This window comes from Onthophagus taurus, chromosome 3 (genome assembly GCF_036711975.1).
Source record: "Onthophagus taurus isolate NC chromosome 3, IU_Otau_3.0, whole genome shotgun sequence".
Classification (NCBI taxonomy): Eukaryota; Metazoa; Arthropoda; class Insecta; order Coleoptera; family Scarabaeidae; genus Onthophagus; species Onthophagus taurus.
In genome coordinates, this window is record NC_091968.1 from 5,630,887 (window position 1) to 5,648,156 (window position 17,270).

At 34.5% G+C, this 17,270-nt stretch overlaps 2 protein-coding genes across 2 annotated transcripts; both read left to right on the forward strand.

The window, feature by feature from the left end:
• Nucleotides 1–2,265: 2,265 nt before the first annotated feature.
• LOC111418417 (exocyst complex component Sec3) lies at nt 2,266–12,832 on the forward strand. The gene is made up of 7 exons (XM_023050961.2): nt 2,266–3,153; nt 3,216–3,572; nt 3,623–3,916; nt 11,579–11,772; nt 11,824–12,179; nt 12,233–12,378; nt 12,429–12,832. Exons 1-7 carry the CDS (start codon nt 2,323–2,325, stop codon nt 12,774–12,776), a joined length of 2,526 nt encoding a protein of 841 aa, XP_022906729.2. The 5' UTR covers nt 2,266–2,322; the 3' UTR covers nt 12,777–12,832.
• On the forward strand, nt 3,923–11,571 carry LOC139429261 (uncharacterized). Its single transcript, XM_071194828.1, has 2 exons — nt 3,923–4,152; nt 5,021–11,571. Exon 2 carries the CDS (start codon nt 8,926–8,928, stop codon nt 9,793–9,795), a length of 870 nt encoding a protein of 289 aa, XP_071050929.1. The 5' UTR covers nt 3,923–4,152; nt 5,021–8,925; the 3' UTR covers nt 9,796–11,571.
• Nucleotides 12,833–17,270: the final 4,438 nt, after the last annotated feature.

The window sequence follows — 17,270 nt, forward strand, 5'->3', positions numbered from 1 at the left end:
TGTGTTGTCGGAAAAGCGGAGGACGTCGCGTCGTCGTCTCAACGGCGATGGACTTTCGCCCCCTCCACGTAACACTTCAACCATATATACAAACGACGTCGACGTCGTCGGCGTCTATCCTTTATTCATACTTTTCCTGCTTACGTATTTCTTCTCTTTCAGAACGATTTATATAGATCCGACTTGGTCTACAGAGTTTTTTCATAACAGAGAAGATCGTTGACACCGTTTTCAAGCAGTTTGTTTTTCGAAACGAACAAAATTTGCAAAAAAAGTCGCACTTGGCACAAATGTGAAAATTATTTATTTTAATACATCAATTAATAAAATAACACCACTTTAAAGTTAATTTATTAAGGATAAAGTAAGGATAAAACGATTCAAAAAAAGAATAGGTTTAAATTCAAATTTTAAATTATATATCTATTTGGCTCAGAGATGGCGCTGCGTAGAAAGCTTTTAATTATGAGATTTCTTTATTAATTATTATAAATTAATTCGAATCTACTTATAAATCAAAATTAACACATATTTAAATTAAAATACATAAAAATCAATTTTTAAATTTAACTTTTTTATGATAGGAATAAACTTAAATTTATAACCAATAGATGTCGCTGCAAACATTCAATACGAAAAATTAATTAATTAACAAATTAAATTATTTTCAAAGTAATAAATCTTTTTAAGTGAATTTAATTACATACGAAGTTGAAAATTAAGTTAATAAAGACGAAATAATACCAAAAAAATTCGAATAAATCGTAAAAAAAAGTATAAGAATAAACTTAAATTTATAACCAGTAGATGTCGGTGTAAAAATTTAATACAATTTTAAAAGATCCAAAATTAATTAATTAAAAATTGGTTTTAAAATGATTTAGGTGAATTGAATATGAATCGAAGTTGTTATTAATTAATAAATCTAAATAAAATGTTATAATCTTAAAACTTATTTATGTCAAAATTAAATGTCAATGTCAAAACAAAAAATATAAAAAGAGGTGTTTGAATCAAGTGAAGGACGTGTTTTAGCACTATGCTAGAGATGTCGCTGCGTAGAAACCTTTCAATTATGAGACTTCTTTATTAAATTTTATAAATTAATTCGAATCTACTTATAAATCAAAATTTAACACATATTTAAATAAAAATACATAAAAATCAACTTTTAAATAACTTCAAAATTTAACTTTTTTATTATAGGAATAAACTTAAATTTATAGCCAGTAGATGTCGCTACAAGAATTCAACACAAAAATTAATTAATTAAAAAATTAATTTATTTTCAATATAATAAATGTTTTTAAGTGAATTTAATTACATACGCAGTTGAAAATTAAGTTAATAAACACGAAATAATTAATGTAATGATCATTTATAACAATAAAGTTCAAACCGCCACCAATAGATGTCAACCATAAATTCCAAATAAATCATAAAATAAAGTATAAGAATAATTTTAAAAGGATCAAAATTAATTAATTAAAAATTGTTTCTAAAATGATTTAAGTGAATTGAATATGAAACGAAGTTCTTATTAATTAATAAATCTAAATAAATTGTTATAATCTTAAAACTTATTTATGTCAAAACTAAATGTCAATGTCAAAACAAAAAACATAACCTATTTCATATTGATAAAAAAAATGTCTACAAGAAATATCTTAAATAACGAGGTGTTTGAATAAAATGAAGTACGTGTTTTAGCACTATGGTAGAGATGTCGCTGCGTAGAAACCGTTCAATTATGAGATTTCTTTATTAATTATTATAAATCAATCGAATCTACTTATAAATCAAAATTTAACACATATTTAAATAAAAATACATAAAAATCAACTTTTAAATAACTTCAAAATTTAACTTTTTTATTATAGGAATAAACTTAAATTTATATCCAGTAGATGTCGCTACAAGAATTCAACACAAAAATTAATTAATTAAAAAATTAAATTATTTTCAATATAATAAATGTTTTTAAGTGAATTTAATTACATACGAAGTTGAAAATTAAGTTAATAAACACGAAATAATTAATATAATGATCATTTATAACAATAAAGTTCAAACCGCCACCAATAGATGTCAATCATAAATTCCAAATAAATCATAAAATAAAGTATAAGAATAATTTTAAAAGGATCAAAATTAATTAATTAAAAATTGTTTCTAAAATGATTTAAGTGAATTGAATATGAAACGAAGTTGTTATTAATTAATAAATCTAAATAAAATGTTATAATCTTAAAACTTATTTGTCAAAACTAAATGTCAATGTCAAAACAAAAAACATAACCTATTTTATATTGATTAAAAAAAATGTCTACAAGAAATATCTTAAATAAAGAGGTGTTTGAATCAAGTGAAGAACGTGTTTTAGCACTATGTCACGTTGGGAAATTATTAAAAAAGAAAAAATCTTCAATATTATGCGTAACGACGACGATAAATCCACCGGCGAATATTTCGATAGTTCAAGTGAAACAAACGGATAAAACGTTTAAAAAGAAACGAACTTGGTCGTTGGTTGATTTAAAATCGGTTGATGGTAAAAATGAGGATCAACGCTTTTTGGAATTTGATTTGCAATTAGATAAAATGTATAGGTGGGTTGCATTGAATTGGCAAGAAAGGCAAGCGTTTATTGTAACGATATGGAGGCAAGCCAATAAATATGTTTTAAAAGACAAGCCTAAATTTAGAAACGTCCCGAAAACTTGGCTGATGGAGGATATTTTAACACCGGAAAGTAACTTTGTTTCATCTCCTCTTTGTCTTGATCCTGATATGGACTTGCAAGACATCCAACCAATTACAGAGAAAGAACAGGAAGATTTAACAAAATTAATGTCTGATTGTGAATACGCAATAAGTAATGCAGAAGCATTTACTGAGTATTTAGCACGGGATTTATCATTGTTGGAGAGCGAAAATGTTCAGAGATTATTAGCAAGTGAAGTTGAAACAATAATGGAACAATTAGATGTAGCTATTGAGGAGGCTGAGAAAATTGAGCAGAGATTAGATGGTTATGATGAAATTTTGTGCCATGTTAAAAACACAATGGAAGAAATGGAGAAAAAAAATAGCAAAATTGCCATTGCAAGTCGTAATAATATTTTATTATTCAATGAATTGGAAAAAATTGTTGTAAGTTTAATCAAATTTATACTCACAAACTCTAAATATAATTTTATTTATGTATTCTTTAGGGTCAGCTTGATTTATCATCACATCATCAAAAAATATTAGAAAACGCCGATTTTACAACCCCCGAAGGGATAAAAGCGGCTATAAGTGCAAGTAATGCATTAAAAAATGCTTTAAACGCTGACATTGAGCCCGCTTTATTGGATATGGCGGCGGTTCAAGAACAAAAAAAGAAATTTTTAAAACTAAAAGATCAATTTTCAGTCAGTTTAACACGCCAATTAAATAATTTGTTTATACATTATGGAAATCATGGAAAAGGAGAAACTATAAGAACGGGGGATAATTTTTCTTTACCCCAACATGGCGCTATTCATAAAGAATTACAGCTTTACACTGATTTAATGCATTGGACAAAAGTAATTATTAATATAAATGATTTCGATTAATATAAATTTTTAATTTTAAGGTTATGGATAGAAAAGCTTATGATTATTTGAGAAAATCTTATACGGAATCTTTTGGGAAATTGTACGAAAAGGATTTAAGGAGATTATTTGAAATCGCGCGAGAAAGCATTGGGGTTGTTAATAACTTAACTTTACCGGTTAAGAATGTTGCTTTACTTGGTTCTGATATTGATTGGACATTGGAGGCTTCTACGAAAGATCGAGCGAATTTCAAAGTTGTTTTGGATAAAGTTTTAACGCAATTAGAACCTGTTTGTTTGCAAGAACAGTTATTTTGCGTTAATTTCTTTCAAGTAATTAAAAAGAATTTATTAATATAATAAAACCTCGATATAACGGATATTTAAATATTAATAAATAGACAATATTAATAGTATTATTTAAAAATATTTTGTCCGTTCTAACGAGGTTCGTTATACCGGGAATAGACAACCTAAGCCTTGACGTCACAGAGATGGGCGGAGCTTATACCAGCCCCAGGGATCTTTGATAGGAGAACTTGGGTCTGATTGTATGTCGAAATCCTACCGTAAGATGGCATTAGCATCTATACTGAAATAATTGAATTTAACTAACAATTTTATTATTAAAATAAAATAAAGAGTTGCACTTTTTTTAATGGATAATTGTTATATTTATGTTCTACCGGTTTCGACTCAACATAGAGTCATCTTCAGGAACGCGTCATAATAGGGCCGTTAACGTCAATCGATTATAAAGACCGTCTTTCAAAAAATCGATAATGTAAATTAAATTAGACGGATTAGTAACGTTTTCACGTTCGAAAATTGTTTAATTTTTGCAATAATTAATGTAAAACTTTAAAATTCCCCACCCCTGATTCATTGTGACGTTTTAAGTAAGAAGAAAGAAATCACAGACGTGATTTCTCTCCCGTTTTCTTCTGTTTTCTTCTAGCGCATAAGATTCGTAGCATTGTCTCTCTCCAGGAATTTTATTGATTTTTATACGCTCCAATCGTACGCTCAAATCTGAGTGACGCGCTACTGAATTCGCGGCCTGTAATTTCTAACTTTATTATTTTTTTTTTGAAAAAACTAAGCCTCAGAATCAAAAATTAAAAAATATGGGGTCAATCAATTTTAAAAAACTTTCGTATGAGCCAATAAAAAAAAAATAGTTAACGGCCCTATTTGAAAAAAGGCCTGGTATCAGTATTAAACATTTGTTCGTGATTAAAAACTTAAGAAAATTAAAAATTAAATAAATGTGTAATTATGGGCGGATGCGACGAATCGTTATGAATCGTTAGATTCGTTAGAAACCGGTAGAACATAAATATAACAATTATCCATTAAAAAAAGTGCAACTCTTTATTTTATTTTAATACGAATGATGGAAACAAATAATAATTACACCAATTTTATTATTAATAGTGGGAATGATGAGAGACAGCAATAACAATTATTACCAGTATCATTCTTTTAATTTAAAAAGTATAGATTCCAATTCGTGTTATATTTTTAAATTTGCCACTAACTTGAAGTTTGTACAGAATGACACATAAAAACGTCATATAAAGTGATTTTTCGGTAAGAGTATAATAAAGTAATAATGATATGATTAAATAATTAGATTATAATTGACATTATTGCTTTGTTACAACTAACGTTATAACTGGTTAGAAGCTCGTCAGATGCAATCTCACATGTCATATGATGCAGTGATATTGAAATGTGGCGGCATTATTTGAGAGGTGTAATTGCCATAAGTAATTGGATCTGAGGAATTTCCAACCAGTCGGAACGTTAATTAGAACCACCATTAGTGGTTCCAAACAGTTATTCTGTGGTTGGAGCTTTTATATATAAACCCAATCCAACCTGTATTATAGTGGTTAGGTTCGTAGCTGAATAATTCCAAAATATCCACAACAGATGGCGCCACATGCGTTCAATTTTTAGTACGAAGTTTTTGTTTAGAGAGTTGCATTTCTACGGAGCTATTTTCTATGGCTTATACTGACTCCAAACATTCTCGTTGCTAACGGTAAATCACCATATGCAACTTTCCATTAGTGTTAAAATAAAATAAACTAACTGATGACATTTTAAATGACATTTTTTGGCGGTTTATCTTAGCAACTGTGGTTAGCAACGAAATTGTTTGGAGTCAGTATAAGCTCCGCCCACCTCTGTGACGTCAGACTTAGGCAGTCTATTTCATATAACTTGCAATATATGAATACAGTAACCATAGTTACGAAACTACTTTGCAAACGAATCAACTTGCACTGTCCCACATAAAATGCAACGTAGGTTAATAGTACAGGCATTGGGTAGTATTACAAAAGAAAAAGTTTTGCTTTAAAAAAGGTGACGTCCTTATGATAACTCCGAGTTTTTGGCCGTCTTGAAGAGACGCATAGCTAAACCCGAATATTTCTGATTTTAGGTCTAGTGTTAGTTCTACTTTTCGTTCAATAAAAAATGCCACAATCTAACGCTGAATAATAATTAAAACTAGAACTAACACTAGAGATAGAACTAGAAACATTCGGGTTTAGCCGCACGTCTCTCAATACGGCTAAACCCGAATATTTCTGATTTTAGGTCTAGTGTTAGTTCTACTTTTCGTTCAATAAAAAATGCCACAATCTAACGCTGAATAATAATTAAAACTAGAACTAACACTAGAGATAGAACTAGAAACATTCGGGTTTAGCCGCACGTCTCTCAATACGGCTAAACCCGAATAATTCTAGTTCTTGTGTTAGTTCTAGTGATAGTGCTAGTGCAAAACTAGAGCTAACACTAGACCGAGAATAGGTGAAACCGTTTCGCCCTTGAAATATAAATGGACCTGTTTTCAGAAATTTTCAATTTTCTTTTGGTTTCCGAAATATCTCAGGCGGATCGTTATCAAAAAATCATCCTGTATAATCTAATATGCGTACTTTTCTAATACGTATATTTAACCTTTCAACTACTTCAATGGAAATATACAACAATCTAGCGCTGACTAACATGAATGATTCTAGTTCTAGATATAGTGTTAGTTCTAGTTTTACACTTGCACTGTCACTAGAACTAACATTACATCTAGAACCTGATTCTAGTTCTAGGTATAGTGCTAGTTCTAGTTTTACACTAGCACTGTCACTAACATTAGACCTAGAACTAGAAACATTTGGGTTTAGCCGTACGTCTCTTAAGACGGCTACTCCCAAATGATTCTAGTTATACTATATAATCTAATATACGTACAATGTTCAGACAATGCATAACGAAGTACCCGATTTTTTACGGTACCGGCAACTTTGTCAACTTTGCGATTTTTTTCTCGAAAACTATCGTGCGAAAAAATTGAATTTTGAACAGGTGGTAGCCTGGTGTGTTCTTAATGAGTGGCATATTTTATTTTTTCGATATTCCATACAGTTTCGCGGAAAATCGCGCTTTAGTAAGACGCCGTTATGTCGAAAACGGGTAGGTGAATTTCCTCGCGGATTTGACCAAAATATGTCAAATAATGTCGATTGTCGGATTCCGTTACCAGTTTTTCAAAATTAGAGCTCCCTAATTTTGTAAGAGGGATTTAATGGAATTGCAAATTAAAGAGAAACAGAAATAAGCTCTGCGGAGTGACAGGGGTTCTGTCCAATCGGAACAGATAGTGCGTTCCAGACAGGACGTCGCGCCTTATTTCTTTATGTAGGTAACATAAAAGCGCGACATAGTGTCTGGGACACACCATCTGTTCCGATTGGACGGAACCCTCCTCTACTCGCAGAGCTTATTTCTGTTTCTCTTTAATTTTTAATTCCATTAAATCGCTCTTAAAAAATTAGGGAGCCCTAATTTTGAAAAACTGATAACGGAATCCGACAACCAACATTATTTGACATATTTTGGTAAAAATCGCGTTGAAATCCGTCAGGTCGTTTTTGAAATAACCGCATCCTAGTAAACCGCGATTTTCCGCGAAACCATATGGAATATCGAAAAAATAAAATATGCCCCACTTTAAGAACACATCGGTTTACCACCAGTTCAAATTTGAAATTTTTTCGTCAAACAGTTTTGGAGAAAAAAAATCGCAAAGTAAACAAAGTTGCTGGCACTCTCAAAAATTGGGTAATTTTTTCATTTAACTCGCGATAAAAAGAAAACCGTGAATCCGAAATATTATATCTAATGAATATATGGTACGTAGAAATGTTCACTGATTTCAATAAACTTTACCGCAATTTTTTTCATCGAGCGGTTACGAAGATATCGATCTCTAAATTGAGGGGCCTTGACTTTTTGCACGGATAGTAGATTATTGTATATTTTTATTGAGCTATACTATAACACACTGCGTTCCCCGTATTGATTCGTTATATCGAGGTTTTACTATAATATCCTATATATACTATAATTATATTGACATGTTGCATTGTATGTGGGACAAAGTAAGTAGGTATACTCTTCTACATCCAGATCGGTTTTTATGACAGTCGTAAATAAAAACCGGGTGATTTTTGCCCGCTCGAGTACCTGAAAAGATTTATGACAGTCAGACAAAGACAGGGTCGAACTTAAATTTTTTTAAACTAAAATTTAATAAGAAACCAAAGTTTAGTCATAACAACTAAAATTTAATTATAAAAACTAGTATAAAAGTCTTAGAAAAAAATATTACTTTTAGGAATGTCTAAATAATAGAATAATAAAATTTTAAAGAATCTATATAAGTACAAAGGCTTTCACGGCCGGTGTGAATTAAACTAAAATTAGAACTAAAACTAGAACTAACACTAGAAACTTTCGGGTTTTGCCGTGCGTCTTTTAATAAAAGGTTTGACGTTTCGGATGCCATGTTGCAACCTTCTTCAGAAACTGGTTCGAACTGTAGCAATACTCCACCAGATCTGGCACGTATTCTGGTAAACCCTCCGGAATGAGTTTTCGGCGAAGACCCTCTACAGCATCCTTAACTGGTACCCTAGTAAAAAGGGATTCCACATCGAAACTTACCAACATATCCCCAGCATCCAGCTTTACACCTTTTACCGATTCCACAAAATGTGTAGAATCCCTGACATACGATTCCGTGTTACCTGTAAAGGGAGACAGAATCTTTGCAAGATGTTTGGCCAGCTGGTATGTTGGGGAGTTGATGGCGCTGACGATAGGGCGGAGGGGGACGTCTGGTTTGTGAATCTTCGGTAGTCCGTAGATTCTTGGTGGTACCGGCGCCTGCACAAACATAAATAAGTGAGAAGTTACTACGACTCCACCTCTCACTTTCCAATTGTATATCCGGAGAAGACTGGGACAAAGTGGACAGACTAACAATGGAGAAGGCTGATCGCGAATTTCAGAAGACCCGTGACACGCACATCAAGAAGTTTGAATCTCTGGAACGCCGGTCACAAAAGAAGAAAAGTAATAGTTTACCAGTAGAAACAATCGTCATTAACAGATCGAATGTCCCACTAACGAAAGACGAAACCTTTGTGCTCGCCAAAGGATTGAACTACGCAATCGCCCCGAAGAAGGTCCCAAAGGAGGAAATCATCTGCGAAGTGGAAGCAGCTGTCCGAGGGATGCCTGCATTGAAAGCCGAAGAGATCCGACAAGAAGTTGCGAGAGTACTGAAGTCAGCAAAACCACCAAAATCCAACTTGACAGTTGGTGAAAAGAAGGCACTCCGATCTATAAAAGAAAAGTCAGAAATCGTCGTGTTACCAGCAGACAAGGGGACTGCCACCGTTGTTATGGACAGGAAAGAATACGACGACAAAATGATGAACCTATACGAACTGATAAAATCCACAGGAATTCCAGCAGAACAGCAGAAAGGTTTGTTTGTGCAGGCGCCGGTACCACCAAGAATCTACGGACTACCGAGGATTCACAAACCAGACGTCCCCCTCCGCCCTATCGTCAGCGCCATCAACTCCCCAACATACCAGCTGGCCAAACATCTTGCAAAGATTCTGTCTCCCTTTACAGGTAACACGGAATCGTATGTCAGGGATTCTACACATTTTGTGGAATCGGTAAAAGGTGTAAAGCTGGATGCTGGGGATATGTTGGTAAGTTTCGATGTGGAATCCCTTTTTACTAGGGTACCAGTTAAAGATGCTGTAGAGGGTCTTCGCCGAAAACTCATTCCGGAGGATTTACCAGAATACGTGCCAGATCTGGTGGAGTATTGCTAACTTCGAACCAGTTTCTGCAGAAGGTTGCAACATGGCATAAGAAACGTCAAACCTTTTATTAAAAGACGCACGGCAAAACCCGAAAGTTTCTAGTGTTAGTTCTAGTTTTAGTTCTAATTTTAGTTTAATTTAAAGAATGTAATTATCCTCCGCCCTTTTTTTTTAATTAGACAATGCACGCCTTCTCAAAACATTTCTTAAAAAAAATATGTACTTATTATTAGAAACACAACAAATAAGAGAATGAGTATTTGTACAGGACGTTTCAGGTTTTTGTAGCAGGACTTTAACAATCGATAGATCTTTTAAAATGAACACAAAAACTTCATATAAACATCGGCCGACAAACGCTTTGTTTTGGAGATACAGGCTGTTTAAATTAAATTTCTAAATTGATTTTTATTTAATATTACACGTGTATTTCAACCGATTCTTTTCAAATTTGGTATACGGAGGTTTTCTGGCATGAGAAAGACGTTTATGGAGTCACTTTTACTATAGCCGGTAGAGGGCGAACTGTAACGTATTCTTTACGAATCACACGAATTAAAATAACAATAACTTTTTTGACAATATACTTTTTGGCTTTTTGAATAAAAATTCTTATTCTCTGTACTTTTTTAAGTACCCGTACTCTTATCAAAATGCGCTAAAGTTAATCGTTTTCAAGATAATCCGCTTTTTATTATTCGATATAGACCAATTTTTTTGAGAATTTTTAAAGATAGGTACAGGGTGCAGCAAAACTCCTTCCCTAATTTGAAAGTTGAATAAAAAACAGATGGTACAAATTAACGAAACTGTACTAACATGAATGGAATCTGCAGAATTCCATTCATGTTAAGGGAAGTTACGTTATTATGTTTTATAAGTTCCTCTTTTTGAACAGTATATCGCTCAAGTGTTTTCCTTCGTTATCAATGCATTGCCAAATGCGAGTTTGGAAGTTCGCCATTACTCTAATCAACATTTCTTGAGGAATACGAGCAATGTCTTCTTGAATCGTTTGTCGTAGGGCTGGCAGAGTCCTCAGATGATGTTTGTAAACTTCAGTCTTAAGAAACCCCCACACAAAAAAAATCACAGGGAATAAGGTCTGGAGATCGTACTGGCTAGTGGATGTTCGCGCAAAGACATCAAGCATTTTGGAAACAGCTGTCTCAGTTCTTGAAGAGATCTCATGCTTGTCTGAGCAGTGACACCGTCCTGCTTAAGCCACAAATCCTGTTGAATTCCGGCTATAGTAAAACGGAGTCCATAATCGTTTTTATCAAGCCAAAAAACCTCCATATACCAAATTTGAAAAGAATCGGTTTAAATACACGTGTAATATTAAATAAAAATCAATTTAAAAATTTAATTTGAACACCTGTATCTCCAAAACAAAGCGTTTGTCGACCTATGTTTATATGAAATTTTTGTGTTAATTTTAAAAGATCTATCGACTGTTAAAGTCCTGCTACAAAAACTTGAAACACCCCGTATATCATCCTATTATTTTTCTACAATTTGCAAGTAAAGTGTGTTCCTTAATGCGGCCTTAAGGGAGGAATCCCAGCATTCTACAATGGGAAACTACCTGTTGCAACACCGTCTTTGTTCGTTTTATAACTACAGTAGGAAAGTGACAGAGTCATAAAAGTCGATCGCCGTGTGGAAGACTATACACCCTGCTTTCAATGAAAATATATTTTTGTATATTGCATCTTAATTCTTAAGTGAAATTCCCTGTATAGAAGTTTGACTGTATTAATTAATTTAATTTTTCCTTATATTTACATAGTTAGACATTTTAAGCCCAAGTTCAAAAAATACCCAAACAACTCTCGATGGTAGAGAAATGGAACAAACATTAATGGATAAAAAGGTGGATAAAAAAATTGAAGAAGATTTACGAAAAGTTATGACGAGTTTATTTTCATGTTTAGAAGAAGAATTGGTTAACTTTGTTAGTTGTATTGAAAAACAAGATAGCTTGTAAGATATTTAAGAAAATCAAATTTATTATTTTAACGTTTTTAATTTAAGTTATTCAATGTACGTTTTGGTTTGTTTAAATCAACATGTAATGTCTGCAAAAAGTACTTATTTAAGTAACACTTTCGCTTCCGTTTTGATCCAAGTTAAAAGATCTTTGGATAAATTTATGCAATTACAAATCGAGTCGATTAAAGAGTGCAAAATTCCGCGAAAAGCAAAAAGTGGGATTTTACCCTACGTTTTGAATTTGGAGGAGTTTTCGCGAAACGCTGAGGTTTTATTAAAAAGCGATCGCAGAGCTGATTTGGAGAAATGGTACACGCGATTGATCGATACAATCATTGAGTGCATTTCATTACATTCCGTTGAAAATTCGAAAGGCCCACCTCAAGTTATCAAAATGGGTAAACTAAAAAAAATATCTTCAATTTAGGATAATTTTATGTATTTTTTTTAGAAAATTACCATCATTTATATTCGATGTTATCTCAAATGAAAATTTCCGTTTTGGATGTCCAAAGGAAAGAGGCTAAACAAAAATATAATGATTCTTTGACAGGTTATGTTACATTGTATTTTGGAAAGCCTTTAGAGAAATTAAATGTGCGGTAAATAATAAATATTTAATTTAATTTAAAAATATATTTTTTTAGACATTCTTTGATGGTGTTCAAGCTAGAGTTCAAAGCGGTGTTAAAATGTCGGAAGTAAGTTATCAATTAGCTTTTAGTAAACAGGAACTCCGAAAAGTAATTAGTCAATACCCGGGGTTGACGGTGAAAAGGGGGTTGGAAGCTTTATATAAAAAAGTCGAAAAACATTTATCAGAAGAAAGTAATCTTTTACCCGTGGTATGGCGGGCGATGCAAGAAGAATTTATTCAACAACATAAAATGCTGGAGGATCTTATCCAACAATGTTATCCTGGATCAATGATTAGCTTGGAGTTCACTATAGATGATATTTTAAATTTTTTTTCAGATATTGCAAGATCCCATTAAAAATGTTGTATTATTAAATTGTTATTATTACATACATATTAAATTCATAAATATTAGATTATTACTTTATGACTTCTTGTAGTATGTAAACATTTTAGTTCAGATTTAAGTCCTACTCCACTTATGGTCCACTTGAGACCAGATGCATAAAAGCTGTGATAGCTATGATATGAAAGATGTACTATTGGAGCGCAATTATAACATTTGTAAACTAACCCACATGTTCTCTGGATTTTGCACCGTCAGAAGATGTAAAAAGAATCCGTGAAATAACAAACATACACTGTTGGAAATAATTCACGAGCACACCCTGTATAATCTGAACTCGTGTGTCTAGCGCAATAAAATTTGGTATGGAAGTAGTACTAAAGTAGTGTAACTTACTCTCACACGGAGAACGACACAACTCTGCTGGGAAGAGAAACATCAATAGCGAGAGTATCCCCCGTGAGCTTCGCGTACCATCGCTACACGACGTGGCATGGAGTCTATAAGTCGCGAGAGGGATGGCCAGCCATGCCACCTCAACTCGCCTCCATAGCTCCTCAACGTTAGCCGAGGAAGCCGGTTAATATAGAAGTCTCCGACCAGTCATGTCTCAAACATGTTCGATCGGATTCAGATGCGGAAACCGAGCTAGCCATGGAAGCATTCGTATACAACAGACCGTAGCATCTCATCTACGTATCGTTGACCCGTCATGGTCTGCTATACACGCAGCAGACGTGTACGTCCGCCATATGTAATCGCATCCCATACCATAATGCTCGGTTGTCGGTGGATGGGCGTTCTTGCAGACACTGCTCGAGTAGACGATCATCACGGCTCCGACGAACTAAAATTCGCGCATCACCGATGCTCAATTCGAATCTTGATTCGTCGGAAAACAAAATATCCCTCTACTCGGCAACCTACCAATGCCTAGCGTCGACCCACTCGTGACGTATGCTGCGGTGCTCGGGTTTTACTGGAATCTGCTGTATTGCACGACGCGCGCGCCTGTCCACTATCTACCAAACGCCGCCGTACAGTTCGCGTAGTGAGTGCGCCTTCCCCTGCCAGTGGCCAAACAGCTCCAAGTTGCCTTGAGAAGGACACACACGGCGCTAAAGCGTTGAGCACAAGAGCGCGATCCTCGTGTGCTGGGGCTGAAGGTACCTATGTCCAACCTCAGACCATTCTCGCCATGCCCGTTGCACAGCCGATAACGACCGCTCGAGACGACGCGCAATTTCACGGAACGATACACCCACAATGTGCATACCCACAAATATTCCTCGCTCAAACTCGCTTAAGTAACGCGATCGCCCATCGATTGCGCACAGAGTACGATAACAATGTGGTCCCTCACACCACACTAAAAACGACCGGTATTTTCCATCCACTTCGGTCTCCATAGCGACGGAATGTTCCACTTGGAACTCCCTGAATAAACTCGTCTACAGTAAACCTTTGTGCTCCGCAAATATTATGGATTTATCTTCACGCGTTCAGATTATATAGAGTGTGCTCGTGACTTGTTTCCAACAGTGTATTAGGAATGCGTGTCAAAATCGAAAAGTACAGAAAGCCAAAACAAATGCCCCAGTGCAAAAGCCACACCAAAGCTTACTGCCACAAAAACCGACTAATGTTTGGCGGTTTTTGTTTAACTCGAGTATGGAGTAAATTATCCAGCAAACTACCGAGGATGCATTGTGATTAAGGAACTACGCACAAGTCATCAAGAATAAGAAAACAGTAAATTCAAATAAAAGAAAGCCAGGTGTCTTGTATGCCCAAAAAGCGAGTGGTGAAGCTGCATAGAAAACTGTAAGTACATTAGTCGATAGAAAGGCTAATCGTAAATTAGATCTAATACTAAAAAAAATACTTCAACAAGAATCAACTTAAACCAAACGATTCAAAATGTCTAAAAAGCAACAACTAAATATAATGCTGCCAATAATACTTAAAGAAAACAATATTGATACATGTCTTATCTCCGAAACCCACTTTACACGAGAATCGTATACAAACATCAACCATTACAATATTTATCACACAATTCATCCTAGTAATGCGGCTCGAGATGAAAGAACAATTATCAGTAAAAGTAATATTGACCACTATTTGAACAATACAATTAATACTGAACAACATCATACAGTGGTAAAAGTTCAAACCGCAATTTTTTTTTTATTTCGTACAAGTACATGTACAAGAAGGGAGCAAACACGGGACACACAACTAAATGAATTCAGAAACTAAAAGTAACTTAGAATAAGCATCATAGTTTATCAAATTAATTATCAATTAATCATCAAATTGTTAGACGTCACAATAACGTTACGGGCCAAAGATCTATACCTCAGTCTACTATACCCGAATAAATCTATCCGAGGCGGTCCACCATTCTCTCCATTCTAATAATTGGAGAGTTTCTGTATGCGACTGTGCGCGGCGTAGAAGCATAAAAAAGAAAATCATACCTCAGCTGGCGAAGAGGGACAATAGATAAGGAGAATCGTAAGCAATCTTCGCTGACCGAGGGTAAGCAAGCCACACAGTCTCCACGCGGAATTGTAATTAACGTAAATTTGAGAGGATTTATATAGAAATTTCAAAAATTTCTTCTGATTTTTCTCTAGTTTCTCAGTATATGAAGAGTATATGGGATTCCAAATACTGCTGCCAAAGTTCAGCAAGCTATTAATAAAAGCATTGTAAATGTTAATGATCACAAGAGGATCCGTAAAATCGACACAACATCGCATTACAAATCCTAACATTCTGTACGCTCTATTCACCACTCCGTCAATATGCAAATTAAAAGTCAACTTCTGATCAAGTGTGATACCAAGGTCCCGAACGGACGAGGATCGATGTAGGACATCATTACCGAGCAAATAGTTATGTATAATGTAATTCTGTTTCTTTGTAAAAGTTATTATTGCGCATTTAGAGACGTTAAGTGTAAGGTAGTTATCAAAGCAATACCTGTACAAATCATCAAGGTCGCTCTGCAGTTTGGCACAGTCGTTTAGACAACTTATAGGCATGAATATTTTAAGATCATCGGCGTACATGAGACAGCGACAATGGGAAAAAGAGGCAAAAATATCGTTAATATAAATAAGGAATAAAAGAGGATCAAGGTGATTGCCCTGAGGTACACCACATGTAATTGAAAATGACCGTGAAAAGAACCCGCCAATTCGAACAACGAAAGTTCGTCCCGAGACGTAGCAAGCAAACCAATCTAACAGAGAGTCCGCAACGCCAATACGCATTAATTTGTCACGTAACAAATTATGATCAACCCTGTCGAATGCCTTGCTAAAATCCGTATATATTGCATCCACCTGAACATTATTATCCATGGAAGACAAAAAGAGATCCCTATACTCAATTATGTTCGTTTCCACAGACCGACCCTGAAAGAAGCCATGTTGGTTTACATGAAGAATATTTTTTAACTGAAAAAACGCTCTAGAGTATATCAACTTTTCGAATACCTTACCAAACAACTGCAAGATGGAAATTGAGCGGTAATTAGCGGCCAAACTATAATCACCAGATTTGTGAACTGGAACAACGTTTTCGCGCTTCCATGCCACAGGAAAAACTCCAGCCCTTATGGACATATTAAAAATTATTTGAAGAGGTATGGAAAGAGCAGCAGCACAGTTTATAATCAGAATTGATGGAATGTCGTCAGAACCAGGACCCTTGTTGGGCGACACTTCACTAAGTGCAAGTTCAACATCAGCGCTACTAAAAGTTTCAACGGCAACAGTGTCAGCTGCAGAGTCAATCTCCTCATCGGAGACAGGGATATAGGCTGCGGGTTGAGTAAAAACAGACGCAAAATAATTTGCAAATATTGAGCAAATATTATCCCCGTCAGTAGCCGAATCGTCATTATGATTCACTCGGGCGGGAATACCTGGCGTCCCTTTGCGACGTCTAACATAAGCCCAGAACCATTTAGAATCCGACACAATAGAAGCCTGTGTGCGATCAAAGTAGTTCTTATAATCCATATCGATTAAAAAATTAGAACGACCTTGCAATAGAGAAAATGTTAAGTAATCCAACCGATTTCCATAACGCTTCCATTTCTTGTGCATACGGTTCTTTTCTCGTATAGTACCAATTGTTGATGCAGAGAACCAAGTAGGATATTTATTTGTTTTATGATAATTTTGCGGCACAAACTTGCAAATTATTGATCCAAGCTGAGTGTAAAAGTAATCAACAGCAACATTTACATTGGCAAAATTCAAGTTAACATCCCATCATATGGAGTTAAGTTTGGCGGAAATATCCGTAAACGGAGCCTTACTATAATTGAAAATAGAAGTTTGCTCAGTAACATTACCGGGTACCTTAAGCTCAAAAGAAAATTCAATAGTGGTATGAGCAACACCTTCGGGAATTAAGGGAGTCAATGATTTACGCAAATCATTTACTGTAACAAGTCGTGCGAGTATGAGATCAAGAGTGCACAAA

What these genes read in the sequence shown, in the direction of transcription:
- LOC111418417 (XM_023050961.2), top strand. Translation starts at nt 2,323, where the DNA reads ATGTCTACAAGAAATATCTTAAATAAAGAGGTGTTTGAATCAAGTGAA. An exon ending in ATGAATTGGAAAAAATTGTT is followed by an intron (nt 3,154 to 3,215) that starts GTAAGTTTAATC and finishes TGTATTCTTTAG; the next exon opens with GGTCAGCTTGATTTATCATC. An exon ending in ATTTAATGCATTGGACAAAA is followed by an intron (nt 3,573 to 3,622) that starts GTAATTATTAAT and finishes TTTAATTTTAAG; the next exon opens with GTTATGGATAGAAAAGCTTA.
- LOC139429261 (XM_071194828.1), top strand. Translation starts at nt 8,926, where the DNA reads ATGGAGAAGGCTGATCGCGAATTTCAGAAGACCCGTGACACGCACATC.